Raw genomic sequence first — 25,915 nt, 5'->3', positions numbered from 1 at the left:
CGATAATTAATTATTGTTCTCTCAAAACACACCATTCCATTTGCCCTCCCGTAAGATGTATGTATAGCAAACTCCCACGCTGCCCAAGATACATCATGTAAGTGCATGTCAGGAGCTCTCCAGTGACCACCTCTAACCCACCCAAGGCCGTTAAAAACCCCCGCTTTCAAGTAAACAAAGCAAAGCAAATCATGTAAAGAAAAAACCCGAGATAGAACAGGTATGTTGTATGTAGGATGTATAACCTCGCGCAAATCACCAACTCCGAACCAAACCCCCTACCGGACCCCAAACCGAACCGAATCCCAAACCGAACCGAATCCCAAACCGAACCCATAAAACAAACGAAAATAAATAAATAGAAAGACAGTGGTAAGTAATAAAGAAAAAAAAGACAGAAAGACAAACATAACCCGCTTCAACTCCCAAACGCATAGACAGTCCCAGATAAATGATAGGTATTAGGGAGAAAGAAAAAAAAAGATGTACTCGGTACGAGTACGAATTAAGCATAGGAATTGAAATCGCTAGCATCGAGCATTCGATCCCAGGCAGCCGTGTCGCCGACCAGAGCCGTCTCCCACGAATCCTCGCCGACGATGCGAGGATTATTGGTCGAGTGACGCGGCTTGCGTTTCGATACCTTTGCAACGGTCGGGGTCGGAGTCGGAGTCGGAACGAAAGACGCCTTCTGATCCGCTAGTCGCATTTCCTCAAGCGCTTCGAGCACGATGCACTCGGAGCTGGCGGTTCGTCGTCTTGCCCTTCGGGGCGCAGGAGTCTGCATTACGGTGCCGGTGGGAGGAAGCGGAAAGGCATACAGCGGTATCGACGTTGGCATCGCCCTCGATGGAGACCTCGCGGAAGTTTTGGTTGAAGTCTTTCCATTTGGCGGTACCATGGATGACAAGTGGTGGTGGTAATTTTCGCTGTCATCCTCGACATCCTCCGCTTCCTCTTCGGATTCGTAACTACGGGATCCGCGGAGCGCAAGCCAGGAAATCTGTTTCTTGAGTTCTTCCATGCCCGGGAAGTGCGTGTTGTTTTCCAATCCTTCCTCCAAGTCGATGTCGCTGGCGGCAATCGAACCCAAACCGATAGAATTGCGGCTCAGCACCGAGTTACGACTGCCGCGGCAAAAGAATGTTGTGGCGGATGAGCGACGGGAAGACGGCAAGGATGTTGCATCGGAGGTGGCACCTCGCTTTGGTGCGGTAAAGTTGTCGTCATTGAAGGATGGCCTTTTTGAGGATGCAACGGAACCGCGCTTCGAGGTTGGGAAATCATCCTCGTTAAATGATAGTCTGTTTGAGGACGCAATGGAGCACCGTTTACGGTCGCTGCGGATGGAGGAATATGTAGAGCCTTCCGAAATAGAGGTCGGAATGGTTGATGTTGTTGAGTATCTTCGGTTGTTGCTGAAGCGAGAGGATATAGGAGTGGCCGGTCCAATACTGTCGAAAATACTGGATGTTTCGCTATTTGTTTCGCTACATTCTTCATCGATCGAAGCCATCGGGATCTCGAGTCGAGGAAGTTGGGTAGGTGCTTCGGTTGTTGGGCTTACGCACTCGTCTTCTTCTTCGTCCGAGTCCGAGTCATCGTTGAGAAAGTTGACTAGCATCTGAATTCCGGAATCGGAGGTTTGCGAGTTCTGGCGGCTTCGCTTCGAATGGAGAGGCGAGAGGAGGCTGCGGTTGATCTCTTGTGTCTTTACTGCAGGCAACGGCCGTGAGGAAGGCTCTAATCTTAGCATCGGAGGTCGTTGTTGTTGTGATGGAGGAGGTGGTGGCGGCGGCTGGCGAGGAGGCTGCGAAGGTGCTCTACGAGTGCTTTTTCGCGGAGGGACGGATATCGTCAACGGTTTTGCGTGTTTGAGATCCATTGGCACCGCACTGCTGTAGAAGTCTTTGTTGATTTTGCTCTTGTCATTGCTGGTGTCGGCTGACCGCCTCTTGAAGAATTTCATCGTCTGTAGTATTGGTTCGTTTACTACAATCAATGGCAGTGGTGTTGAGGTTGGGATCGGTGTTGTAGGATTTGAGTCGTCAAATGTTGACAGTGCCGTAGAAGAATTTGATGTTATCGAGCAGGATGATGAAAGGAGAACAGGGTGCTCATGCAACTGCTTAATACCTCCAGTGGAAAACGTGGCCCGTGAACGACTCCGAGATCCGGGAGACGCGATAGCCATCGAATGTGGGGATAGTGGAAGATCATGGCTAATGCTGTTGCTGCTGCTGCTGCTAATGTTGCCATCGCCGCTCCCAACAATTTCCCCATATCGGACGGTTCGCATGCTAGCAGGCTCCCGTTCGCGGGGTGGAGACAGTTTCGGAGCAAACGAAAAGTTCGAGTCGAAGAGCATTGTGGCTTGCAGCTAAAACGACTACCCTATTTCCGGACGACACCACCGAAGAAAGTTCAGTGCCGAATGTCTCGCTGTTTGACCACGTGTTTCCGACAGGATGTCGACACGTCAAGGGGGATAGCTTGCTGGCAGCGTCTAATTGCTTGCTGGAGAATATATGTTTGTATGATACGAAGCGTGCCCGTTCAGATTGACCAACCGGGGAGACGGGGCGGCGGCGGCGGCAGTGAAGATTGGACGATGGATAGGTACGGTACCGTTGGTGTTGCGTAGCAAAGCGTGGATATCGGGACAATTCCGGATATTAAGACTAGATCCACGGAGTGGCTTGATGGGAATCCGTCCGGAATGTGCGCGGTGTTTTCGACGGGCGCTGTTTTGTCTGAGGAAGTTTCGAAGATGTGAGGCGAAACGGAGAAGGACTCTGTAAAGGTGAAGAATATTGCGTGGTCGGGCCTCGAGTCTCGGAGGTCGTAATGGACGATATTACTTATTTGAGCGTTGGTACGATTATCAGCGAGCCACCGACGTGTTCACACTCCCTCTCTCTCTCAACGAGCGGTTACCGGCCAGTTAATATGGGCGGGCGAGGGGGCTAGGACTCAAGTGTGTTTAGGCCTGTATTTGGAGCCTTGCATTGGCTTGCAGCCGGTTCCATCTCCGGGAACATTAGACTCTCCTTGGTACGAGGAATGCACCTTATGGCAGCAGGTACCCGCGATGGGACCGGGGAGAGAGAGAGACAGAGAGACGAGTGTCGTATACGTATCCATGTGGGCCAGCAGGCCCGCAATGGATATGCCGGAGTGCGACGATTGTGGAACGAATACCACGCGAGGCCGTCCAATTCTCGGAATCCGTGCTGATCCGGCGATAAGTACTCTACTGAAGCGAGAGGCCCTTTCCGGTTCGCATCATTCGGTATCACGTAGCCCGGAGTCGCGGCTGCCAGTGGAGTGGAGATGGATGGGGCTGCTGGACGACCAGGCTGTTTCGGCTCGATGCACGAAACTGCCAGGAATAGCATAGCCCGCCTGGGTCCTGAAGTGCTGGACGCTGGAGTGCTGGACAGGTCCCCCGTCCAAGGCTTGATCATCACATCGAAGGGGAAGATGATGACGGGTGTGTGCATCTACGGCAACTGCCGTTTCGACACCTTTTGTGGGGACGGGGTTTCTCACCTCATCCAACCGTTTCGTCGAGAGCCCTTTTCGAAGCCCAAGGCTCTGGCCGTATGTGTGCTGTGTGTACCTACCTAATCGCATCAGTGACCGGATTCTCCTGCAGCGCTTCTGGCAGCCCACGTACCTCTCTCCCTCAGCCGCCGCTCTTCTCCGCCAAGCTTGAACATCTTTGGGACCGAAGGAGGCGAACAGCGCCGATCTTTCCTAGTCCGCACCTAGCTACACCTAGTAGTAGCATCCCGCCGTTGAGATCCGGTCGGTCCCTGAGAGCCTCCTTAGCTTTGCTCCTAACAAAAAAAAGGGAGAGTCAGAGACAGAGTTGGGTGCTTGGGCCGATGGAGCATGGATGCTGACACCGAGTAGTCAGGATCGTTTGGGTCGCACGTGGATGTCTGAAGTCTAACTCGGAAATCCCATAGCGGCGGCGCGGCAGGTCGACCCCCGTTCCACGAGGGCGGAGGCGCAGCGTCTGCATCATTCAGGCTTGCACCGATAGGTACTCTACTTGGGTATTCCGCGACATGCCAACCGTTGCCCGGTTTTTTGAACAACATGCTATGATACTGCCTATATCGCACCGACGGATGGCGCGCTTCCAGACCAGTTGGCCCGTCCGATACACCATTAAATGGGGTTTCTGAAAACAAAAATGTCTGTGGCGAGGGAACAGACAAAGACCGGACGATGTATCACAAATGGTGCGCCCTTCATTGGTGAGGGATGATCCCGAGTCAATACGCAGAAAGCCCCACCAATCGAACTGCGCTCCGAGAGCGGATGTGCTGTAGCGATTTATCCACGGTACATGCCCAATCCTTAGTTGCAATTCGAACTACCGGAGCTCAGCTAACGGTCGTTCGGAGCGCGCAATGGGCGCAAGCCCAAGTGCAAATGTGATGGCTCGTCGGAAGAACCACACAGACCTGAGCTGCATGCACATCCGCTGTGCGATGTGCGGCGCTGCGAAAGAGCCCGCAACTTTACTCATAGCCCCAGGGGACCGGCATCTGCACTTTCTTGAGGCTTCGTTTCACTGCCCGACACGATCTACATACCAAGAGTATGTTACTACTCCATCACGAAATTGTGGCGTCTGCACTGCAGAAAACGCAACAAGCTCATGCAGGTACGGAACTGAAAAGTCACTGCAGGAACACTTGTCACTCATGTACGTTCGCTTAGCCTCATTTCCCGTCCGTCCCTATCAGGTACTCAATTTCAGCCGACAAGAATTCCGCCCCCGTGCTGATGCGTAGGATGGACACCTACGTGCGTCGTGCGCCAGCATATGTACGGTATGCTCCTATGTATGATCATAGTAATTGTCCCCCCGTTCGCAGCAGCCACCACTTCCGGCGAACCCCTCCAGCTCAGACAAAGAAAACCCCCATCTCCCCAGGTGCCCACATGAGCTCAGGAACCGTGGCTGCGGAGGCGGACAGCGGTGGGTTTTCTCAAACCAGGTGATCGTCCGTGAAGTTCTCTCGGCCTATATCGTGGTGGTCGTGCAGAATTCACCGGACAGTCGCTTTCAGAGGAACGATCCTGGAGAATCCACAATGGAGACAGGCCCCAATGAGGACTAGTGATGGCCAGGGACGTGGTTGCCAGGGACTACTCTACCACCGATCTCCTTGCGTCAGCATTGTTCCCATCAATCATGATAGGTTTGTACCTGCTGCTCTAGTAGAGCTCCGTCTGGTTATTTCCGTCTCCGCAGCGCTGGAGCCTGGCTGCCCTGGTGGTTGATCATGATCCACTCGATATGTAGAAATAGTGGTGAGCACGAAGCCACGGAATCGGAAGCATGTCGCGCATTGGAACGTGAGCATTGCGTGGCTCGAGCTAGGAAGATAGACAGCCGCGAGCACGGTCGTAATCATGCACGTATGTAGCGATCATGGGAGTTTGCAAATTTGAGGCGAATGAGTAAAGATATGTACAAATGGACTAATATGGAAAGATGTGCATGTCATGTGCTCTTTTCATCCTCTGAGAGTTGCATCAACATCTACCCTAACCTGCCTCCTGCTCCTCCTCCGCCTCCTCCGCATCCTCCGTCTCCTCCGTCTCCTTCGCCTCCTTCGCCTCATCCTCCTCCTCCTCCCCATCTACTAGTACCATTCCCTTACCGGAAGCACGGATGTGACTCGCCAATCTTCGCGAAAGAACAGTTCACCTGCTTTTCTGGCGCCCGCCCGCTCTCGGTAGAGCGTATGGCAGGATATCAGCTCGGTGCAATTCTAGCCAATCGAGAAAACCGAATGGGTCATCGGAAACCAGGAATGTGGGTGGTCTTTCATCCAAGCCGAGCGAAATCCACACATTCGAGACTTGGAATGACGAACGGACGGATAATCCGCTAAGCACAGCATTCAAACGTGCAAGTCTCGGGATATTGGTCGAACTTCCAAGCCCTGCGCTCCGGGACAAAGATTCAGCTATCCTGAAACTACAAGTGAAGTAAATTCTGTTCCAAAGAGTTGCAGCTGGTAATATGCCCTTTTGCTCACCGGTGTTCCGACAGATCGTGACTCGCCGTCCATGCCGCTGGTAGCCTCATTTCAAAGACGCATGTATACGAGGGAGTACATACGCCCGGGCTTTCCCCCATACATCTGCAGCGAGCTAGAGTACAGTCCGGGTGCGGCGGGTAGGCTCCTTTTTGGTGCCCGCCCCCGGCTGCCACGGCAGGAATTCGGACTTGCGAGTGATGACATAGAACCCAGCGAGACAGTGATAAGCCGCTTCCAGAACGCCGTCGAATGCCTCTAGTTTGGTTTTCGGCGAGTGATCCGATCGGAGACGAAACCCAACGTCAGTGCAAGAGAGGCCTGTAATGAATTGTGCCAGCACGTGTTGACGGCCAATCATCAACCACCTGATTTTCTTGGAAGGACTCCGCAGCTGATGCTGAAAACGGATGGTATGAAATGTCGGATTCATTCCGAACTGTGTATAGCGCTCAACTGTCGTCACTCTATCACTCCACTGCTTGGTGCAGCTTATCGTCCCACGTCACAGGTAATTTTCAGCAGGCTTACAATTCGCTCTTTTAAGCTACATATTATGCGTGAGAGAATCAATTCATTGTCGTATGTATACGGCCTTGCTAGACTATGGCGACCACAAACCCGACCTTTCCTGTCAAATTATCAGAACCGGGCTAGGGTGACTTCGCATGACGAGTGATTATTAGTGGTTGACCGGGTGACAGCGCTAGTCCCATCGACCGAAGCAACAACCCTTCTTGCTGGTGAGGGTGGGGTTTTGCGCGCATGTTCTGGGCTAAAATCGTTGAGTCGTCATAGTGTCTTTTCTCGAGCTATGTAGCAGCCTAAAGTCTTTCATTTCCATTCACTCTGATGATCGATTGTCGAGTATAGTAGTGGTAGTGGTTCGGGTTCTTCCTTTTTCACTAGGGATGTTATCCGTGTCGGCGCCGTCGGGCCGTTGCATAGGCCGCTTCCACAAATTAGAGTAGATGCCGTACACATACCCTACATACATGCCATATGCTAGTCCGATATTCCTAGGTTGACATTGTCGGTTTTGGCTTATGTGGGCGTTTTTGGCTTCGGCTCGATTGACTTTATGGCCCGGCCGTAAGATCCTCTCAACTGTGGAACTGATGAAACACTTCGACTGAGCAGTTGCAAGCCATTTGGATTGCAATGATGCTCAGAGACTGGAGTACGTAAAGTACACAGCTCTTGCCTCGGTATGCTGCAGGGACCCATTCAAAGACCGGGTAAATCCTGACTTAGGTATTCAATGACTCGCATATCTGATTGACGGCAGGGATTTCGACCCGTCAATTGCGTCTGGTGTGTGGAACAGCCACCAAAGCTCTAAGGACACCTGTCGAAACGCGAGGCCACGAGCGATACTTGTACCGTCCCACCCACTCCCACTAACTACCCCGCAAGAAACAACCTCAAACTTCCACGAAGAAGTGCCTTCAACTCGATTTACTGCCTCCTGCCAGTCCCCGCTGCACCGGCTGCAGTTCTCCCATTCCAAGTGCTAGTCTTTGTTTCCTTGTGTTGCGATCCATCTCCCACCACACAACATGAAGCTACAATGGAGCTTGCTGGCTGCTGTTGCAGCTGCTTTTGCGCTGGCGGATGATAGACCATACGAAGTGGACTCCGATTTCTCTATAGGATCGCGGCATCCGTACGTTCGATTCTCTGCTATACCGTGGTCATGTGTTGACATGCAGCTCCTAGGATATCCGACGACCGGCGCAATATCCAGAACTTCGAGATATTTGGCACACCTCAACTCTTCGGCGACAGAGTGATCCTCACACCTCCAGTCTCTGGAAACCAACGCGTGGGTGTATGGGGCAAGATGTCAAACGTCCACGACGAGTGGATACTGACCACCGATTTCCGAGTGTCCGGAGGCGAGCGCGCAGGCGGTACTCTTCACCTGTGGTACACATCGCGGGGTTCCAAGAGTGGGTCCGGAACGGGTCAGGACACGATATACACCAGTCCGCCTTGGGATGGATTGGCTCTGGTCGTCGATACGCACACAGGCGCCCCGCAAGTGAGGGGTTACCTGAACGATGGGAGGACGGATTACTCGAAGCATCACAACCCCACATCTCTTGCCTTTGGACACTGCGATTTCGACTACCGGAATAAGGGTTCGCTTTCTCAGATCAAGGTCACTCAGAATACCAACCTCTTCAAAGTCGAGGTGGACGGAAAAATGTGCTTCCAGACCGACAAGATCCGACTTCCCAAGGGTTACTTCTTCGGTCTCACTGCGGCGACGTCGCAGATTCCCGACAGCTTCGAGCTTTTCAACTTCCTTGTCGGCGCTCCCCATGGAGGATACGAAGTGCCCAAGGATCAGCACCAACAGCAATACCAGCAACAGGGCAAGCCGCAGCAGCAACAGGGAAAGCCTCAGCAGCAACAACAGCAACAGCAGCAGCCGCAATCCGGAAAAGGATCCAAGAAGGCGCCCCATGAACAAGTTTTCGAGGAATGGCTTTCGGAGCCCGGAGAGGAGGATCACGAAGCCATGTATTACAAATCCGCCGAAGAACAGTTCACAAATCTTCACAACCGCTTGCAGGGCCTGACTCACCACCTTGCCGCAATCCAAACCCAGCTCGGAATGATCTACGACACAATCGACACCCTTCATCACAAGGAAGACCAGTGGCGAGATGAAAGCCGGGGGTCCAATGTTCCTCGCGAACAGATCAACAAGCTGGAGGCACGGCTCGAGGTCATCGAGAACATCTCGATGCAGATTGCACAGGCGATGACTTCGAAGGACTACACCCAGCACTTTGAGGAGCTCCGAAACACCCTTAAGGAGCATCACATGAACCTGCTCTACTCAGTGCCTGACAGTGTTACCCAGGTTCTGGCGACGGGAGGACCCAAGATCGGCATGATGGTGACGATTGTTGTGTTGGTCCAGGTAGGGTTGGCTGTGGCATACGTAATTTACAAGAAGAGACGAAACAGCTCGCCGAAGAAGTATTTGTAGAGACGTACGTGAGTCTGAGTGTGTGCCGATAGGTTTTTGATGTCTGGAACGAAGGAATGGGTATGGGCAGATTCATGAGATGGGACCTGGCTGGATGGCTGCTTGGATGAAATGGGTGGTTTTCTTTCTTTCTTTTTCTTTGGAATAACGTCATTTCTTCCTCTCCTTCTTCCTCTTTTCATTATGGGCTGCTTACTCCTTGCTCGAATTGCGGTGCTCTGATGCTGTCTGCTTTCAACATTGTCTTCGTTGTACATTACGGGTAAAAAAAGTTGAGACGAGTGAAGGGATTATACGAGCAGTTGGCTCCTAGATACTATTTGCACAAAGAACGATCACTGGACCCGCGTAATAATTATGTGAAGTGCGCGTCGCTCGCTCGCTCGCGTGCGCTGTCGACGCGGGTCGATCCGCTGGGTGATCACGGGTCTTGGCGCGAGTCTATCAGTTGGATCACGGGTCTTGGCGCGATTGTTTACAACGCGCACCACGATCGCGACTGCCACGCCCACACACCACACACCACACAACCCACCAACCCACTCCCACTCCCGCTCCTCACCACTCCCCGCACCTGCACTTCGACACTTCGACAAGCACCCACTGTTAGCAACTCATCGCCAACACACAATTGTCAAAGTACGATACAATCGCATACATCCACGAGAAGTATACCCACGCCTAGAGTGCCCACTCGATACCTCAATCGCAATCGCAATCGCAATTCGCAATCGCATCGCATCAGAGAATCCCCGACAGTTCTGATACCCCTCACCCCCAGAGAGAGAGCAAGACCCGCGTGCAATGGAGGGAACTCGCCGCTCCACACGGAAGGCGCCTGCGGCCGAGACAGAGGCGGAGACAGAGGATATCCAGATTCAAGAACCGATGACGACAATGAAGACGACGCGTCAGAAACGAGCGACTCGAGCGACTCGAACTACTGCTATGGCAGATACGGCTACGGCCACGAATATAGCTACGGCTACGGCCACTACGATTACGAGTACGGCTACAGCTGCTACGAGAACGACGAAAGCTTCGAACAAGAAGAAGGCATCTACAATTACGAGTACCGATAGAATGACCACGAGTACAGATACTACGAAGACTGCGAGTAAAGCACGGAAACCCCGGGCGAAGAAGAATACTGCAGCGCCGGTCGAGGAAGAAGACCAGATTCAGACCCAAATTGAAATTGAAGAAGAGAAAGAGGCGGAGAACCCACAGAATGTTAAAGGGTCGAACACTAAAGGGAGAGCTAAGAAAGCTGCTGCTCCGGCTACAACTACGAGTACGAGTACAGATACAAAGACTGCGAGTAAACCGCGGAAACCCCGTGCGAAGAAGATTGCTGCAGCGCCGGTCGATGAAGAAGACCGAATTGAAACCCAAATTGAACAAGAGAAGGAGGCGGAGGAAGATATCCAGATTCAGAAACCGGTGACGAAGACGAAGACGACGCGTCAGAAGCGTGCGACTCGAACTACTGCTACGGCAGCTACGGCTACGGCCACGATTACGGCTACGGCTATGACGACGGCTACGGCCACAGCTATGGCTGCTACGAGAACGACGAAAGCTTCGAAGAAGAAGACTACATCTACAATTACGAGTACGGCTACGAGTACGGCTACGGCTACTCCGAGTACAGATACTACAAAGACTGCGAGTAAAGCGCGGAAACCTCGGACGAAGAAGAATACTGCAGCGCCGGTCGACGAAGAAGACCAGATTGAACCCCAAATTGAAGAAGAGAAGGAGGCGGAGGACCTACAGAATGTTAAAGGGTCGAAGACCAAAGGGAGAGCTAAGAGAGCTGCTACTCCGGTTACAACTACGAGACCTTGTGCGAAGAAGGACCGAGGATCTAAGACTGAAAAGAACGAGGAGGGACAAGATCAAGAGGCAGGAGTCGATATCAGAGCTCCGACTCCGGCAACAGCACCACCAACACCATGTCGCTCAATGCGCTCTACGAAGAGTGCTACCCCTGCGCCGCCGCCGACTCCACCACCACGTCGTTTGACGAAGAAGGTTGCTCCCGCACGGACTGCAGATACCGTTGCCGGCGAAGACGATGAGGAGATTTCAGATGAAGATGCGAGAGCAATTGGAGCGGCCCTCAAAGGGAAGGGCCGAGGGGCCAAGAAGGGCGTGACGAAGCAAGTCATTGCGAAGAAAGTGGTAGGTTCAAGGACTCCTACGAAGAAGGGACCACGCAATGCTGATATTCCGGCGAAGAAGGGGAGAGCTGCGAGAGGAAAGAAGCAGCCGGAGCCCGAACCGGAAGAGGACATCCAAATGGATGATGGGTCAACGGACCCGAAATTCGAAGTGGTGGTTGCGTCGCCTGCGAAGAAGGCACCAACCAACGAACCGGAACCAGAAGTTGAACTGGAGGAGCCGGAACCGGCCGAGGCGATCGGGGCCCCCGAGGAAGAGCCAAGTAAGCCGGAGGAGGTGGAGCCTCAGCCAGAACCACTGGCCGAGGCTGATGTGCCGGCGGAGTCGGAGACAGAGACCGTGGAACCAGCGGTGGAGACCGTGGAGCCGGAAGTGGCAAACCCGGACGTGGCAGAGCCACAACCGGTGGAGCCAGCAGACGTGGCAGAGCCGGAAGCGGTGGAGCCGGAGTTGGTAGTGACAACTCCGGCTGAAGGGCGCCTGACCGATCAGGCGCCCGCTGTGGTTCCTCGGTCTCCTAGCGAGAATACCATTGGGGTCAGTCAGCATGTTGCTGTAAGTATCCCATAGATCTGTAAATTGTTGGCAAACACTAATCGCATCGCAGGACAACTCGTTGAATTACAACGAGATCTTCCCGTCTTCGTTTGAAGACGGAGGAGAGGACACTGGATCTTCCCCGGTCAAGTTACCAAGGCCGGCTGTGGACGGCATTGTCAGCGGAGCAGACGCTCCCCTGCCACTTGCCACTCCAAGCCGGCCTCGGTCTGTCTGGGCCAGTGATCCCCTATTAGGGACCCCGATCGTAGCGTCTACTCCCGCGGGGGTCACTATGGTGACCCCGTACGCTACTTTTGGGAGTCCCTTGGCACTGAACACCATTATGGGTTCGGATTCTCCGGTCAAGTCACCGGCGAAGCCCAGTACACCCATCAAGGTGTTCAGTCCTGCGACCGGCGGATCATCGAAATCGGTGAAATCCATCTTGGCCATTCCGAAGGGATCTTCGGTCGTGGAAGATGGACACCGATTATCGGTGCTGTCGCCGGCAACCAGTAAGCTGGTTGCCGGCAAAGGTCGCAGTCCTGTGAAACAGGCCCCGGGGCCGGGTCAGGCAATGTCATCGCCGTTGGGTCCTCGTAAGCGACCCTATGACGAGATATCGTCAGACGGGTTCAGTCTGTTGTTTGCGACTCCGGTCGCGGGAGCATCCGCTCCCAAGCGACAGACTGGGCAAGCTTCGAGTCCCTCGGTCGATTTGGCTGCTCTTCCGTCGCCTGTTTTCAGTCCGCTGAAACCACGCGCGACGGAAATTCCGTCCAGCCCGGCGACCTTCCTCCCGCCGGTTTCGCTCCCCTCTTCCCAGTCTAGCCCGGTGAAGCGAAGATCTTCAAGCCCAGCACATCAAGCTGCTGTCGAACCCGGGTTCGTAAAAGACTGGGAAGGGGGGTTTGAAAGCGACGAGGAGACCCGGGGGCCGGGGGATGAGTCGCGGATCACGGGGAATTCCATGGATTTCTCCCCAATCAAGACTTCGGGCCTGAGGCCCGAAGTGATGGGGAGATTTATCGGATCGAGTCCGATGAGACATGCCTCGCGGCTGTTCTCCCAAGATGGATCCCCTAGGATCGCGATCTCGAGCCCGGCCAGAGGCGCTGGGGGGTATGGAATAGATATTCCATCGAGTCCCCCGGTTAGTGCGGCCGCTCTTGAGCGGCCGCAGAATCCAACTCCCATGAGGGCTCGGATTGGACCGACACCCACCAGCTCGCCTCCGGGGACCCCGGAGCAGCAGTCGGTGGATGGTCTCGTGTCCTCGAGCCCCATGAAGGCTCGGATTAGACCGGCACCCGCCAACTCGCCTCCGGGGACCCCGGAGCAGCAGTCGGTGGGTGATCTCGAGTCCTCAAGTCCCTTCGAGGAGAACGTTTCCTCGACATCGCCTGGTAAATCGCCGAAGCGGAGACTCAGCTACGTCGATGTCCCGCTGGCAGGAGTGGACGGTCCGTCCACTCCTCCAGAGAAGCGATTGAAGGCGAACGTCGAGGAGGCGCCGGATTCCCTCACCCGGAGGAGATATGGACGGAGGGCGAGCATCGAGCTCGCCCATATGGCCGCAGAAGCGGCCATGGACCGCCTACGGGCCTTAGCGCGCGGATACCTGGTACGGAAGCATACCGAGGCGCTCCGTGAGGAGCCCTCGAAGATGACGGGCTCGGGAGTTCTGGACAGTTTCATCAGGAAACATGATGAGAAAACCAGAATCGCTCCCAAGTCGTCACTTCCGATACCAAAGGCGGCGATGACGAGCAAGGTATACACTCTTACCCGACGAATTTAGAAGATTAATAGCTGACACTGGAAAAATAGATCCCAAGGGCAATGGTAAAGGCACCAAACGAACGAAAGGTTCCTGAGGCTGTCTACTTGCCGCCCGTGGAGGGAGCTCCGACACCGTTTTCGCCGTTGGTATCCGACGCGTCTGCAGTGCCCCCCTCCAGCCCCTGGGCAAGTCCCAGGACGAGGAAACGCAGTGCCGAGGACCCCTCTGGCGGGCTTGCGAAAAAACAAGCCACAGAGGGCGTCCGGCGAAGTGGTCGTGCGGCTGTAAGGCCGCCAACCATCTCGTTGGCACCTGCCGCTCCGAGACCTGCGGGCCCACTAACGTGGGAAACCATGCTGGAGAGGGAGCGGAAGGAGTTGGTGAAGAAAAACACCAACCTCAACTGCATGCCGACGCCGCATAAGCGGCAGGTGGAGAGGAAGCCGATTGCTCGGCCTCCCTCCCCCACGGCTGCATTGCAGACGAAAGCCGCCGCCGATGGGCGGCGGAAGCGCAAGGCCCATCTCCTGGAGACAGGAGTAGAGCTTGGTCCGGGCGAAAGCCCTAGCTCCGGCTTCGTGCCGAAGGAGCCGACACCGCCGAAGAGAGGCGTGCGGTGGGGGGCCCCCTTGGAGTCCGGAAACGGCTCCGATGCGGAAACGCATTCACCTACCCAGGCCAGGCTGGCCAGAATTGATGGCAGCCGGCTTGCCAAGGGCCCTGTGGCCCTTGACAAGTTTGGTAACCTGGAAGGTGCCTCGCCTCCCAAGGCGGGCACCTCTCCAGTCGTCATCAAGAAGGTCCTCTACAAGGGCGAGAAGGCTTAGCCTTTGAACCCTTGTGGGCCTGGGGTGGTGTCCTAGGGGGGGGGGGGGATCGTGAGATCCCGGAGGTGGGGACCCTAACGGGTCCCGTAGGGGGCCTGCGGGCCCCGGAGAGGGGGGGACCCTGAGGGGTTCCGGAGAGTGGATGGTGGGGGTAGAGGTGGGTGGATGGTGAGGGGTAGAGGTGGGTGGAAAGTGGCGAGTTAGATGGGCTGGGGAGGGAGGGAGGGGGCGTTTGGGTGTGAATTTCAGTTGGATTTGACTTCATTGTTACATATATCGCGTTCCACATGTGACCTCAATTTTGTAGAATAGGAAGCGGCGGGCACGAGTGCTGTAGAGTATAGACTCCTCGTTCGGAATCTTCGGATTCCTCCTAAAAACGTATGATCAACATATCGATGTCGTTGCCAGATACCGAGCTCACGTAGAACGGATGGACCTATGTACAGAGCTGCTGCCAGAATTATGGTGGTGCCCGCATGAGATGATTTTCAATTACGAACTCCAGCGACAATAGCAAAACGAGGATCCACGTTTATCGCCGAGTCGAGTCGAGTCAAGGGTGAATATCGTAGCCTCCTAATACTTGGGGCTAACTACCACTTGCCTCCACATAACTACACAGGCGATCCGGACGGCAATGCGAATTGCCAGCAACCGCCCACTCGACTACGGATTTCGAGACGGGAGGGCGGGGGGTAGCAATATCGTACTTACGCATGCAAGCTCGGCGCTTACCTCACCATGGATTATTCGCACATATCTAACGGTTTGATGTCAATGTCGGATGGATGTCACGACGTCCGTCGGAACCAGATGCAATACAGGTTTCCAATTGTACGCCGGTAGGTAGCTGCGATACCTGGGTAAGTATGCACTGGCACGCACGGCTGATGTGTTTGTTTCATGAATGGGGAGGAGGAGAAGGGTGCGCTACTGGAGAGGTGAAATCGAAGGGCTGGGAGGAGCAGTCTTGTACACATGCTCTCAGCGGCGCTGGCCTTTGTACATTTGAGGTGTTTCTATTCGGCGCCAACTGCGCCATAATCCATTTCGGCCTGTTGCCCTGTCCTGCCCTGCCCTGCCCTGTCCTGCTCTGTCGTGCCCTGCCTACATACTTCCTACTTCTGCTGTCAGTTGTGGGTGGGGGGTGGAGCGGGACCGGAATAATGGTTGGCGTGAAACAGCAGCGGCGGCAGCGGCGGCGGCATTGACGTCTCGTCCGGTCGACGATATCCTAGGCGTCGATCTGTCAACCGTCTCGCCCAATATGTATGCTAGCCAGGGACCTGAAGACGCTGTATGTATATACTTTGTATCGCGCGCTTCCTTGATTGCGGGATGCGGAGGTGGGCTGGTGGAGGTGGGAGCTGTCTGCTAGGTGGTTTTGTATGTACTGTCACTTGTCACTTCAATGCCGGAGTTCGTTGGAAGCGGGAGACTCCGATCACGACGCTGCACATGTTAGGCCACGAGTAGGAAAGCAGGTAGGATATTCACGAGCTGTTCAGTGTTTTATTTTGTATGTAGGACAACTATGATAAGTAAGGTGTAGGTAAATAGTTGTGAGACACGACGGACGGGAAGCGATGCGTTGAGCCTAGCGCGATGAACGGTAAGGGATGGCTGGCGACTTTGTTGTGAGTGGTGGAGGTGGAGGTGGAATCGCGGATGGCTGGGCTGAGCGGGGTGGTCGGGGTGGTCGGCGTATGTAGCGGTCGGCGTCGGCGTCGTCGGATGCGGGTGAGCGGCGACTAGTTCGTTGGCCGTTGGCCGTTGGCCGCTGGCTCTGACTTGACTTGACACCTCACGATCGACGAATGAATGTGGGAAGGTCTGGAAGGGGGTGCGAGTGCTGGGGCTAGGACCGGCATATGACCTATCAGAGGCGGTCGTGGCGGGGCTTCATGGTACGGCGGTGTCATGCCTTCCCGTGTCGTCACAGAACAGGAGAGGGGAGCGGTGTCGAGTGGAGCCAGAGGTGCGTGGGGGGAGAAGTAACTGTCTTCATGGCTGACTGGCTAGTCTCGAGAAGGAGACTGGGAGAAGTATCTTCATAGCTGATCGACTGATGGCCCGCTTCGAAGGAGACTGAGGAGAAGTATCCTCACGGCTGACCATCTGGCCCGTTTCGAAGGAGACGGAGGGAAGCCTATTATTACAGTTACTCCATCCATACGGGTTCCCTTGTCGGCGATTATGCCGGCCAAATCGGCTAAAAATGTCAGCACTGCGGGCAATCGACAGACTCCCGCGCGAGTGTCAGGCAGCAGAAGAACCAGTCCGCAGGGAGCCGTACGGCATTCCACGGATATACGGAATGACGTGTTTCGCTGGAACCAACACTGACACTCGTGACTCCAGCATTTCGCTTTGTTTTTGTTTAATCATCAATTGCATGCGACGCGGACACTCCAGCGGGATGATGCGGTCAGCGGCTCTCCTGTTCGGGCGAGTGATGACGCGTGCAGGAGTGTGGCTCCCGAGTGGCTGATGGCCGCAGTTACCACCTTCCCGCACAGAGGTGACATCGTAAGATCGCTTTCATGCCTGTTTTCCCCAGCATCCGCTTCGTTGGTGCTGTGTAAACCATCCGTATGCCAGTCCAGTGCAACTACTAATCACTAGCACGTTTGTCCCTCTTCACCGCATACTTAGCCGGTCGCCGTGTGCATCGGGCGTGAGGTATCCTGAGTCCCTGACATGGGTGTTGTTATGTATTCCAACGTTGCATCACTCCCATTCCGCTCGCCTTCGTTGCCCCGGCGACTCGTGTCTTTGGCGCTTCGCTGGCATCGTAAACAATGCAAAGGCAAATGCAAAAGCAAATGCAGATGCAAACGCAAATTGCAATGCCCAAGTAATAACTGCATTTCGAATACCCGCGTACTCGCTGCCCAGGCAAGCACGCTCCCTCCTCTTCTGCTGATCGACAGAGCTTCCCTTCTCCTTCGCCAAAATCCTCGCCAGTCCATCCGTCTCGCTCGCTACACGCTTCCTCGCCAAAAAACGCGCGCGAAAGGGAGACAGGAGGCGTGGCACTCTGTTCTGTCGTTTTCCTTCTCGCAATCCATTCGATCCTCACATTTTCCACCCCCCGAACCCCCGTCTGTCCTCTGCCAATTGAGAGTGAGGGCTGAGAGCGAGCAAGCTCTGGTCCCCCCCCGTCAGCTCCCCACCCTCCTTCCCGCCATCGCTACCAACCGACCACGGAAGAACCAACTTCCAACTTTCCTGCCTCCTACTCGAACATCTCCTGCTCGCACTCGCAGTCATAACAAAAAAAAGCCTGTCATATCACCTTCCACTCTCCTTCTTCGCGAAACCTGTCGCCGCTTAACACCACAGCCCGACTCCACGCTGGAACACCCCCCCACACCCCCAAACAGCTAGCACACCATGGCCGCCGACGATTCGCCTGCGATGTCCTCGACGCCATACACACAGGGACACAAACGCTCGAAGACGGCAATACTGAGGGCAATTGTGTCGCCGCACAAGGGCCACAAGAAGTCCGCGTCCATTTCCCCCGAAGACGTTGCCGCGTCCAATCCGCTCAACACCTACATGTTCAATGGAAGCGCGGCGCCGCAGCTGCCTCCAATCGACCCGTCGCTACCGCTCCTGCCTCCGCTCGACCTGGAACCGCCGTCAGCCCCGTTCGCTCGCGAAGACAGAAAGAAACGCATGCACAAGAAGTCGATGTCGTCGATATCCCTCTCGTCCATGATGTCGCGGAAGGAGGATAGGAACAGAGAGAGAGATGCGTCACCGAGTACGCCGGCTTCGCCGTCGAGGGGCAGCTTCGACCTCTCTGGCGCGTTGAGGGACCTCATGACGCCGAACCGCACGCAAACCGAGGTTTTATCGACGAGTCCGCAGAAACCGACACACTCGAAGAAACCGTCCAAGAGCAAGAGTGCGATCGACATCAACCTGTTGCGGAGGAAGCAGGACAGGAATGACGTGGCGGAGTCGTTTATCAAGGACAACAAGGAGAATAGACAGCCGAGGGAACCTCTTACCCCTCTCTCGCCGAGGAGTATACACGGGTTGGTCTCACGGGATGCCATCGATCACCGAGGAAGACCCCCAGCCGAACAACCATCGTTCGCTCCGCCGAAATTCCACCCTTCTGGAAACGGGAGGCCCAGACTCACACCACACGACTCGGACTCGTCAATCCATCTGATAACCCCGCCACGGACGTCGATGTCGTCCGAGGAGCGGTACATGAGCTCGCGGAGACGGGAGACGGAAGAGCTCATGAAGAGGTACACGCCGACGGAATATACTCCCAAGAGTCAGAGGAACTTTGGCGCCGGTGGCACCATGGCTGAGCCTGCATTGATCAAGCCTTCCGAACGCGAAAGTCAGAGGGAGAGAGACAGCTCGAAGGGCCGAGAATCCAAGCCACGGCCCAAGAGCGCATATTTCCCCTCGGCGACGTCCAATCGTTTCTCGATCGGAGCGCCTAGGAAAAGTAACGAACACCGAAGCACGGAGGAAAAGCTACTTCCGGATCCACCGAAAAAGGCACAGGAATCTCCGGCTGGATCGCACTCGAGCAAAGGCAGCGGCAAGCAGTCTGCGGGGCTGGACTTGGAAGGTATCGATAGGGCCTTCGAAAAGCTGCTCGTGGGTACTCACAATTTATCACTCGTAGACATCCGCTGACCCCCTTTGACTAGGACTCGCGAGGAGTACCGGAAAACATGAGAGACAAGATGAGGGGGCTGGATGTACGGGTAAAACAGGAGTTCATTCACAAAGAGAAACAGATGGAGAAACCTCCCAAGGAGGCGCCAGTCGTTTCAGTCATATCCTCCGGGCTGGGCATCTTCGGGAAGCGGCCAAAGACGGCGGGGTCGAGCACGGACGTCCGGCCAAAGTCCAAGGGCAAGGATAGCGCCGATGCGAGTCCGAGCAAGAGGTCACGGCCCCGGAGCAGGACATTCGGTTCTAGCAAGGATAAAGATGTGGTTCCGGCGCCGTCTTCGCCCACGAAACGACAAAAGGGCGGTGCCGAGGATCCGTTTGCGAAGGGCAAGAACTTGTTTCCGCCAACCAGTACCTCTGCCATTCCCGGCCATGGACCGCCATCACCGACCACGATTGCAACCCTCCAACCGGACGAGTGGGTAAAGTGGCTCAAGGAGGCGGGAAAGAGGAGGAATTTTGGACATGGGTTGTTTGCGGAGAATACAGAGATGCCCCAATACGAAAAGCACATGCAAGATGTCGAGGTTGCGGTTTTGCACAAGCTCCGGCTAGTGCTCCGTAACGAGACGCTACGATGGGTCGAATCGTTCACGAAGCAAGGCGGTATGGAGGCTATCTGGTCTATGGTCGAGCGAGTACTCGGCGTGGAATGGAGGGAAGAGCACGAGGACAACATCCTACACGAACTTCTGCTCTGTTTGAAGGGACAGTGCACAGCGTCATTGGCCCTGCAGAAACTGGCTGAAATGGGCTCCATCATCTTTCCACGGCTGCTCGATTCGCTCTTCGATGAGGAAAAGAAAGGCCCCTCGGAGTTTACCACCCGAGGAATCATCATTTCGCTTCTTTACGTCCATCTCCAGACTTCCCCAGCATCGCAGCGACCCCTCCGCACGCGAAGGATCCTCTCTTACCTTGCCGATAAGAAGCCCGACCCCAAAAAGCGTCCGCTGGACTTTATCGAGGTTGCGCACGTCAACAGACCGTATCGAAGATGGTGCAAGGAGGTAGTCAACGTCACCAAGGAGGTGTTCTGGATCTTCCTCCACGGCTCCAACATCATACCTGTGAACCCCCCGATCTCAAAGTCGGTGTCATACACGGAGCGCAACTTTCCGCAGGAAAGGCCACCAGTACCAGCAGCTGCCCACGTCGGTGGTGTCGAGTGGGAGGCAACGTCTTACCTCGCCGTACACATGGATCTCCTCAACGGCTGTGTTGCATCCCTTGCTACCCGTGAGGAACGCAACGATCTCCGCATGGATCTCAAGAACTCTGGCTGGGAGCGTGCTATGGGCGGTGCTCTCCGCACGTGCAAGGAGAAGCTTCACAGCTCTGTCCACGAGGGTCTCAAGACGTGGGTGCGTGCGGCATCCGAGGACGAGTGGTACGTTGGCGACGTCCGCTTCGGTCCCCGGATCGAACACAGTCGTCCTGCCAGCCCCATCAAGGCCAAGAAGAAGAAGGATGATGCACCGCCGAAACTAGAGCTCGGCCTCGGACTGGATCTGGGGAACGGACACAGAGAGAATAGCCCTGGATTGGTGGGCGGATGGGAATACTAATAGGATATGTATCTACACATCCAACGCACAACCACCATGCCGCTTACTTTTTTTTGTTTCTTTGTTCTACGAGTTATAACTACTACCCCCCGCACTCGTTTTCTGTTTCCTTGTTCCTTTTTTACCCCCATCCCCCCTTCCCTTTTTTTTCTTCGTTTTTTTGTGCGGGTTTTTTTTTATCTTGGGGTTGCGAGACGAGAGTAGTGTACAGGCCTCTTTGACATCCAATTTTTTCTCGTCGTTTTTTTCTTTTTAAAACAAACATTGACTTCGACTTCATCAGCATGACAAACTTTGCATTCTGCATGCGGTGGTGTTCTTTTTTTTCTTCCTTTCTTCTTTTCTTCCCAGATGTAAAGAATTGTGTGTTGGGCGTTGTGCTCAATAAGTGTGGGGGAAACAGGGGGATAGTGCGATGGATGGATGACCTGGACTGGATTCTGGGGACTTTTTGTGGGGTTGTAACTTGACTTGTGGGGTTGTAGAAATGGGTGTGATGAGTGGGTGTGATAACTATGGCGTTTTTTTCTTTTCTTTTTCTTTTCGTTTCTTTTCGTTTCTTTTCTTCGATGAGTTTTTTCTTCTTCGATGAGTTTTTCTGCCTGTTTTTTTTCTGCTCTTTGCTTTTGTTTTTGCTGTTAACTGCTATACATGATGGTTTATGACCCCCCCGCCGCCGCCCACTGCCGGAGAAGAAGGAACGAAGGAAAGAAGGAATGAAGGAAGGAAGGACGGAGAGATGGAGAGATCTCCTGGAGAGGAGGAAATTACTATGAGATGATGAATGTGTAATGAATGAACAATCAATCAACCAGTCAGTCAGTCAATCAATCAATCGAAAGTGCGTGCTGATGGGGGGAGGGGGAGGAGGGATTATGAGGGTCATTGGCGAGCACTCGGTAGCGGCCCCCGTTGGAAGCTGTTTTGACATCTTTATTATACATATTCCCACAATTCATCCCCATCTATTCTATCTATCCCTTCCCTTCCCCTCCCATTGCAGCACTACATACACTACCAACTCGTCGCCCCCGTCCTCCTATTAAACCCGCCCCTAACCATCTCAGTATTAACCCTTCCCTCCACGATAGTATGCTTAACAATGCCCTCGACATGTCTGGGCGCGACCCTTGCCAACCAAATCCCTTGCCCATCCTCCTTGCGGTAGATGATAACGTTGGCACTGTACTTATGTCCGCCGACATGGTTGATGAAGACGACGCTGGCGCCGCCGGGGCGCCGGTCAGAATGGTCGCGCCATAGGTGCACCGAACGAAGGTGCTTCTCAAACTCTTTCGAGAGGATCGGTGCGCTGATACCGCACCGCGCGTCGCGGTGCCGGTGAGAACAGATTAGGATCAGGAATGCGTGTGGGTACGGGTGCGATTTGAGGGTGGTAGGGAGGGTGGTGCTGAGCGCGGTTTCGGCGGTCGTGGAGGGGGCGCTGGTGGGTGCGATTTCCGCTGGGTCGGCGGCGGGGGTGTCCTCCGCGACGGCGGGCTCCTCGGCTAGAGGTGGCGGCGGCGGCAGCAGAGTACTACTCGTCGGCCCGGGGTTGATATAGCACCTGACAATCTCGTCCGCATCCGCGGGCGTGACTCCCTCCAGAACCGTAAACGCCGGCAATAAGATAACATCCGTCGGGGCGTCCCTGCCCTCGCCCCCATGCGCTTCGAAATACTCCTGCGGCGGCGGCAGATTGCTGGCAGAAATCATCAAGCGGCCGTTGTCGACGGCTTTCTTCTTCGCCGCCAGGGCGGCCATAACACTGCCCTTGATGTCTTCAACATCGCGGATCCAGTCGGTCTTCCCCGTCGCCACGATCGCGTGCGTCCCGTACGCCTTCACCTGCCCCCATAGCGGGTCGGAGCTGTCCGTGCCGATCTTGTCGAATGCGCGGCCGTAGCCGGAGCCCGTGCCATCGGATACGGGACAGGCGGCGCAGTCGTGGTTGCAGTCGTCGTCCGAAGGGATCGGGGGGAACAGCGTCTCCTTCGTCACCTTGGACGCCCCGTCGGTGGGCGATTGCGACCGCGGCGTGAGCAGTGAGCTGCCGAGACGCTTGAGTGCTGCCAACGGCATTGTGTGTGTGTGCACGTGTGCGTGTGTGTGTGTGTGTGATGCGACGTTTGGTGGGGTGGGGTGTGGTGGGGTGGGGTTGGTATGCGGTAACGAAGTAGGCAGGTAGGTAGCGGAGGGAGAGTTATCTGATGTCGAATTGTCGCTTCAGAGCTGAGCAGAGCTGCGCTGAGCTTAAGTACCCACCGACCGACCGGCACGGCCCACGGACGGACACCCCCCTAAATTCTATATCCGAATGCCGTAATATCCACCTCGTATGTATGTACATAAGACACGGTTACATACGACACAAGCTCCGACGCAAACTCCGGAGTATCTACGTGTTCAGACGGAGGAAGGGAGGGTGGGGCTGCCTTGCGTTGCGGACGGAATTTGGCAGTGCGTTGCTAATCAGATCCGCGAACGGTGTCACAGAGAACGGAGTTAACAGCATGGCAGCCAGGGGGGTGTATCATAACCTCCGGACTCCGGACTTGTGCGGTCACTCGACCCGGCCGGGATGATCAAGGCAGATGCGTGAGACGGGTGAGACCGACGTTGCTGTGGAAGGAATGGTCCACTGAGCGCTCAGCGCCTGCGGACATTCCGGTGCAACAAACAATCCCAGCCTCCAGGCCGGTGTGAACCGCCGTGACTCCATCGCAACCGCACAAAACGTCAGCCCAGCATTGAGCACCGTTACCTGTCTTGCCACGACGGACGGACCGGCGTCACCGTTCGACCACCGACAATTGCCACCAATCATACCGAGTGGCTTGCCCGCTCTTCACTGCGCCTATTCGAATCCCATCCCACCTCACCTCACGCGCATGCGCCCAATGACCATCAGGTAAAATATGTACTTAGATTTCGCTCGCGACGGTTCGCTATAGACAGACGACCACAAGAAATAATAATATGACCCACGCACTCACAGGTGATCGAAAACGATACACTCTGGAGTTCGAAAAAAAAAGCAAAGAGTAAAAAGCAAATCACCACCCCAGATTGGTGCATCCAGTTCAATTTGCGGAAACACTCAACTCCGAGTCCACCATTGAAACACAAAAAAGTAAATCGAAGAAACAGAAAAAGCAAATATCCAATAAACCCGATGCGCCCTGCCTTACCGATCCCCCGCCATGAAAAGCCGAAAGAGACCAAAAATGACGTATGTTGCGCACCCGATCAGCAGGTGAAAGCAATCACGACAAGAAAGCAAATACGTAAACAATACACCTCAGGAACTCCAATCAGAACCGACGGGCAAACTCATGGCCAATGCAAAGAGACAAAAACGACAAATGAAAAAGAAAAACCGGTTGGGGAAAAATAAACCGAGGGATCAAGTGACCAGTCCCGTATGTAAAAGTCGATAGGTATTGTACAGCCGAACACGAGAATGAATCCAGGCGGGCGAAATCACTTTCCGTAAGAGTAGTATCCGTAGAGTCCGGTAGGCTCGGCCTCAGCCATTCCAATCTTGCGAGCACCCCACCACTTTCCACCCATCTTCCAGGGCCTACTGCCATCATCCTCGCCGATGGCCTTGGCCAATTGGTCTCCGCCCGCAGCCACTCCCGGGCTCCTACGGACGTACCACTGGCGACGACTGTCAGACTTCACCACCCAGCCCATCCGATTGCCGGAGACCGAGCGCTCCTTGAGTCCATCGGTAACCTTCTCGCTCAGTTCGAGAACTTGAAGCGGGAATGTATCACGACGGAGGAGTGATTCATTGCTGCCCGCTAAGATGATTCCCACGGGTGTCACTGACGCGACACCAGTGAGGTCAAGGTAGCGCAGGGTGGACTGGCGAGGTCCGCCGCGCAGACGCTGCTCATCCTCTTCGCCCTTCTCGAACAGAACATTTATTTGCGTGAGCGTGAGGTCAGCACCGCCAATGGAAAGTTCCTCGAGGTGCTCGGCCAGACGTCGCAATTCGGGGATGTGCGAAGAGTTGATCTTCGCGCCGGAGAGGTTGAGCGAACGAAGAGACTTGGGCAAGCGTGGCAGCAGCTCATCCACGTCCGCAACCGACAGAAGCCGATATCTGCTAGTATCGAAATGAAGATTCAGGTAGATGAGATTCTTCAGCGCAGGGTGGTTGACGATGAAGTCAACGACTGCTGGTCCGCGAAGTCTGTTGCACTTAGACAACGAGAGGTGGGTAAGTCTCGCAGTGTGGGGCAGAGCATGGAGAGTGCCGTCCGTAACAGCAGTATGCGTCAGGTCCAGGTGGGTGACGTTTCCAAGACGCGGCACGAGCGAAGCAAACACCGACGGGGGCAGGATGTTACACCCGTGGAACCCAACCCGCTTCAATCCGATGACATCAGGCATGCGTGGGTTGTTGGAAGAAAGCACGGCAGTCATATCCTTCACGAAGCTCGAAGTGATGCCGGATCCGCAGAAGTCGACAGCTTGGAGCATGGGCAGATCGAAGAACAACTTCTCCATCACAGCAGCGTTGACGTCCATGTCCATAGACTCCACAGCCAGAAACTCTCTAAGTCTCGGAGTCAAGCTCAAGCACCGCAGCAATGTCTCCTGGGTGAGGTTGTTGATCTCAAACTGCGCCTTCCTCGTCCGTCCAAGCCCAACCGCTGTAAACTGAGCAAAGTCCAGCCGCCGTACTAGCTGGCCCAACTCAGGATACTTGGTGATGTGAGCAAGGAACTTGGAGAATATCGACGAGTGTGGGAAGGTAACTCGCGCATACAAAGTCGACAGAGTCATATTGTAGAAGGTGCGAGACACAAGTAGGCACGACGCAAGGTCTCGGTTTCGCGGTGTGTAACCATTCGTGGGAGTTTCAACGGCGAGGTAGGGGATGATTTGATCTGTCGGAGCCAGTCAGTATGGATCCCAGACACCAAAGCAGCGGATCCCCACAACATACCAAAGATCTCAACCGGCAAACGTTCAATTGGGGCAGCCACCCGGGTCTTTGCGATGTGAGACTCGTGGACGGGCATGCTGAGCGGGTAGGAAGTGTTACGCGGAAGTTTTTCGAGTGGGAACACGAAGTGTTTGTCGAGGGTGTTCGGTGAAGGTGGTTCGGGAGCGGTAGACTGAAGGGATTGTAGGATTCCGGAAGAGTCGTCTTCTTGTAAGTGGTGATGCTGATGAAGGGTGTTTGGAAGCATGGTGGCGGA

General features: G+C 54.8%; 8 protein-coding genes across 8 annotated transcripts; 4 read left to right on the top strand and 4 right to left on the bottom strand.

The window, feature by feature from the left end:
* Positions 1-505: 505 nt before the first annotated feature.
* BZA05DRAFT_414864 (uncharacterized protein) lies at positions 506-2,368 on the bottom strand (the record flags this gene model as incomplete). The annotated part of the gene is made up of 4 exons (XM_051485278.1): positions 506-1,304; positions 1,336-1,454; positions 1,568-1,992; positions 2,137-2,368. 4 exons carry the CDS (start codon positions 2,366-2,368, stop codon positions 506-508), a joined length of 1,575 nt encoding a protein of 524 aa, XP_051344742.1.
* Positions 2,369-4,981: 2,613 nt separating this feature from the next.
* On the bottom strand, positions 4,982-5,477 carry BZA05DRAFT_383478 (uncharacterized protein). Its single transcript, XM_051482222.1, has 2 exons — positions 5,231-5,477; positions 4,982-5,185 (listed from the first exon to the last, which is right to left on the bottom strand). Exons 1-2 carry the CDS (start codon positions 5,436-5,438, stop codon positions 5,175-5,177), a joined length of 219 nt encoding a protein of 72 aa, XP_051344741.1. The 5' UTR covers positions 5,439-5,477; the 3' UTR covers positions 4,982-5,174.
* Positions 5,478-7,387: 1,910 nt separating this feature from the next.
* On the top strand, positions 7,388-9,398 carry BZA05DRAFT_366797 (concanavalin A-like lectin/glucanase domain-containing protein). Its single transcript, XM_051481541.1, has 2 exons — positions 7,388-7,734; positions 7,788-9,398. Exons 1-2 carry the CDS (start codon positions 7,628-7,630, stop codon positions 9,070-9,072), a joined length of 1,392 nt encoding a protein of 463 aa, XP_051344740.1. The 5' UTR covers positions 7,388-7,627; the 3' UTR covers positions 9,073-9,398.
* Positions 9,399-9,779: 381 nt separating this feature from the next.
* BZA05DRAFT_22369 (uncharacterized protein) lies at positions 9,780-11,960 on the top strand. Its single transcript, XM_051479746.1, has one exon. It carries the CDS (start codon positions 9,877-9,879, stop codon positions 11,827-11,829), a length of 1,953 nt encoding a protein of 650 aa, XP_051344739.1. The 5' UTR covers positions 9,780-9,876; the 3' UTR covers positions 11,830-11,960.
* Positions 11,961-13,916: 1,956 nt separating this feature from the next.
* BZA05DRAFT_383470 (uncharacterized protein) lies at positions 13,917-14,450 on the top strand. The gene has a single exon (XM_051482221.1). The coding sequence runs from the start codon at positions 13,936-13,938 to the stop codon at positions 14,407-14,409; it is 474 nt and encodes a 157-aa protein (XP_051344738.1). The 5' UTR covers positions 13,917-13,935; the 3' UTR covers positions 14,410-14,450.
* A 3,646-nt stretch (positions 14,451-18,096) lies between these two features.
* On the top strand, positions 18,097-20,696 carry BZA05DRAFT_330141 (armadillo-type protein; the record flags this gene model as incomplete). The annotated part of the gene is made up of 2 exons (XM_051480518.1): positions 18,097-19,047; positions 19,101-20,696. The coding sequence occupies 2 exons, from the start codon at positions 18,097-18,099 to the stop codon at positions 20,694-20,696; spliced, it is 2,547 nt and encodes an 848-aa protein (XP_051344737.1).
* Positions 20,697-21,710: 1,014 nt separating this feature from the next.
* On the bottom strand, positions 21,711-22,976 carry BZA05DRAFT_432909 (Sucrase/ferredoxin-like-domain-containing protein; the record flags this gene model as incomplete). Its single annotated transcript, XM_051486237.1, has 1 exon — positions 21,711-22,976. The coding sequence occupies exon 1, from the start codon at positions 22,776-22,778 to the stop codon at positions 21,711-21,713; it is 1,068 nt and encodes a 355-aa protein (XP_051344736.1). The 5' UTR covers positions 22,779-22,976.
* Positions 22,977-24,136: 1,160 nt separating this feature from the next.
* On the bottom strand, positions 24,137-25,906 carry BZA05DRAFT_451260 (uncharacterized protein; the record flags this gene model as incomplete). The annotated part of the gene is made up of 2 exons (XM_051487435.1): positions 24,137-25,600; positions 25,660-25,906. 2 exons carry the CDS (start codon positions 25,904-25,906, stop codon positions 24,180-24,182), a joined length of 1,668 nt encoding a protein of 555 aa, XP_051344735.1. The 3' UTR covers positions 24,137-24,179.
* Positions 25,907-25,915: the final 9 nt, after the last annotated feature.

The sequence above is a fragment of the Tricharina praecox genome (assembly GCF_024521635.1).
Source record: "Tricharina praecox strain CBS 144465 chromosome Unknown BZA05scaffold_1, whole genome shotgun sequence".
NCBI classification, from domain to species: Eukaryota; Fungi; Ascomycota; class Pezizomycetes; order Pezizales; family Pyronemataceae; genus Tricharina; species Tricharina praecox.
The sequence above is the reverse complement of the archived record's forward strand: the minus strand, read 5'-3'. Positions and strand labels throughout refer to the sequence as shown.

Excerpts from the sequence above, each read along its gene's own strand:
- BZA05DRAFT_383478 (XM_051482222.1), bottom strand. The coding sequence starts at position 5,438 with ATGATTACGACCGTGCTCGCGGCTGTCTATCTTCCTAGCTCGAGCCAC.
- BZA05DRAFT_366797 (XM_051481541.1), top strand. The coding sequence starts at position 7,628 with ATGAAGCTACAATGGAGCTTGCTGGCTGCTGTTGCAGCTGCTTTTGCG. Across the intron at positions 7,735-7,787 it reads TCTATAGGATCGCGGCATCC|GATATCCGACGACCGGCGCA; the intron begins GTACGTTCGATT and ends TGCAGCTCCTAG.
- BZA05DRAFT_22369 (XM_051479746.1), top strand. The coding sequence starts at position 9,877 with ATGGAGGGAACTCGCCGCTCCACACGGAAGGCGCCTGCGGCCGAGACA.
- BZA05DRAFT_383470 (XM_051482221.1), top strand. The coding sequence starts at position 13,936 with ATGCTGGAGAGGGAGCGGAAGGAGTTGGTGAAGAAAAACACCAACCTC.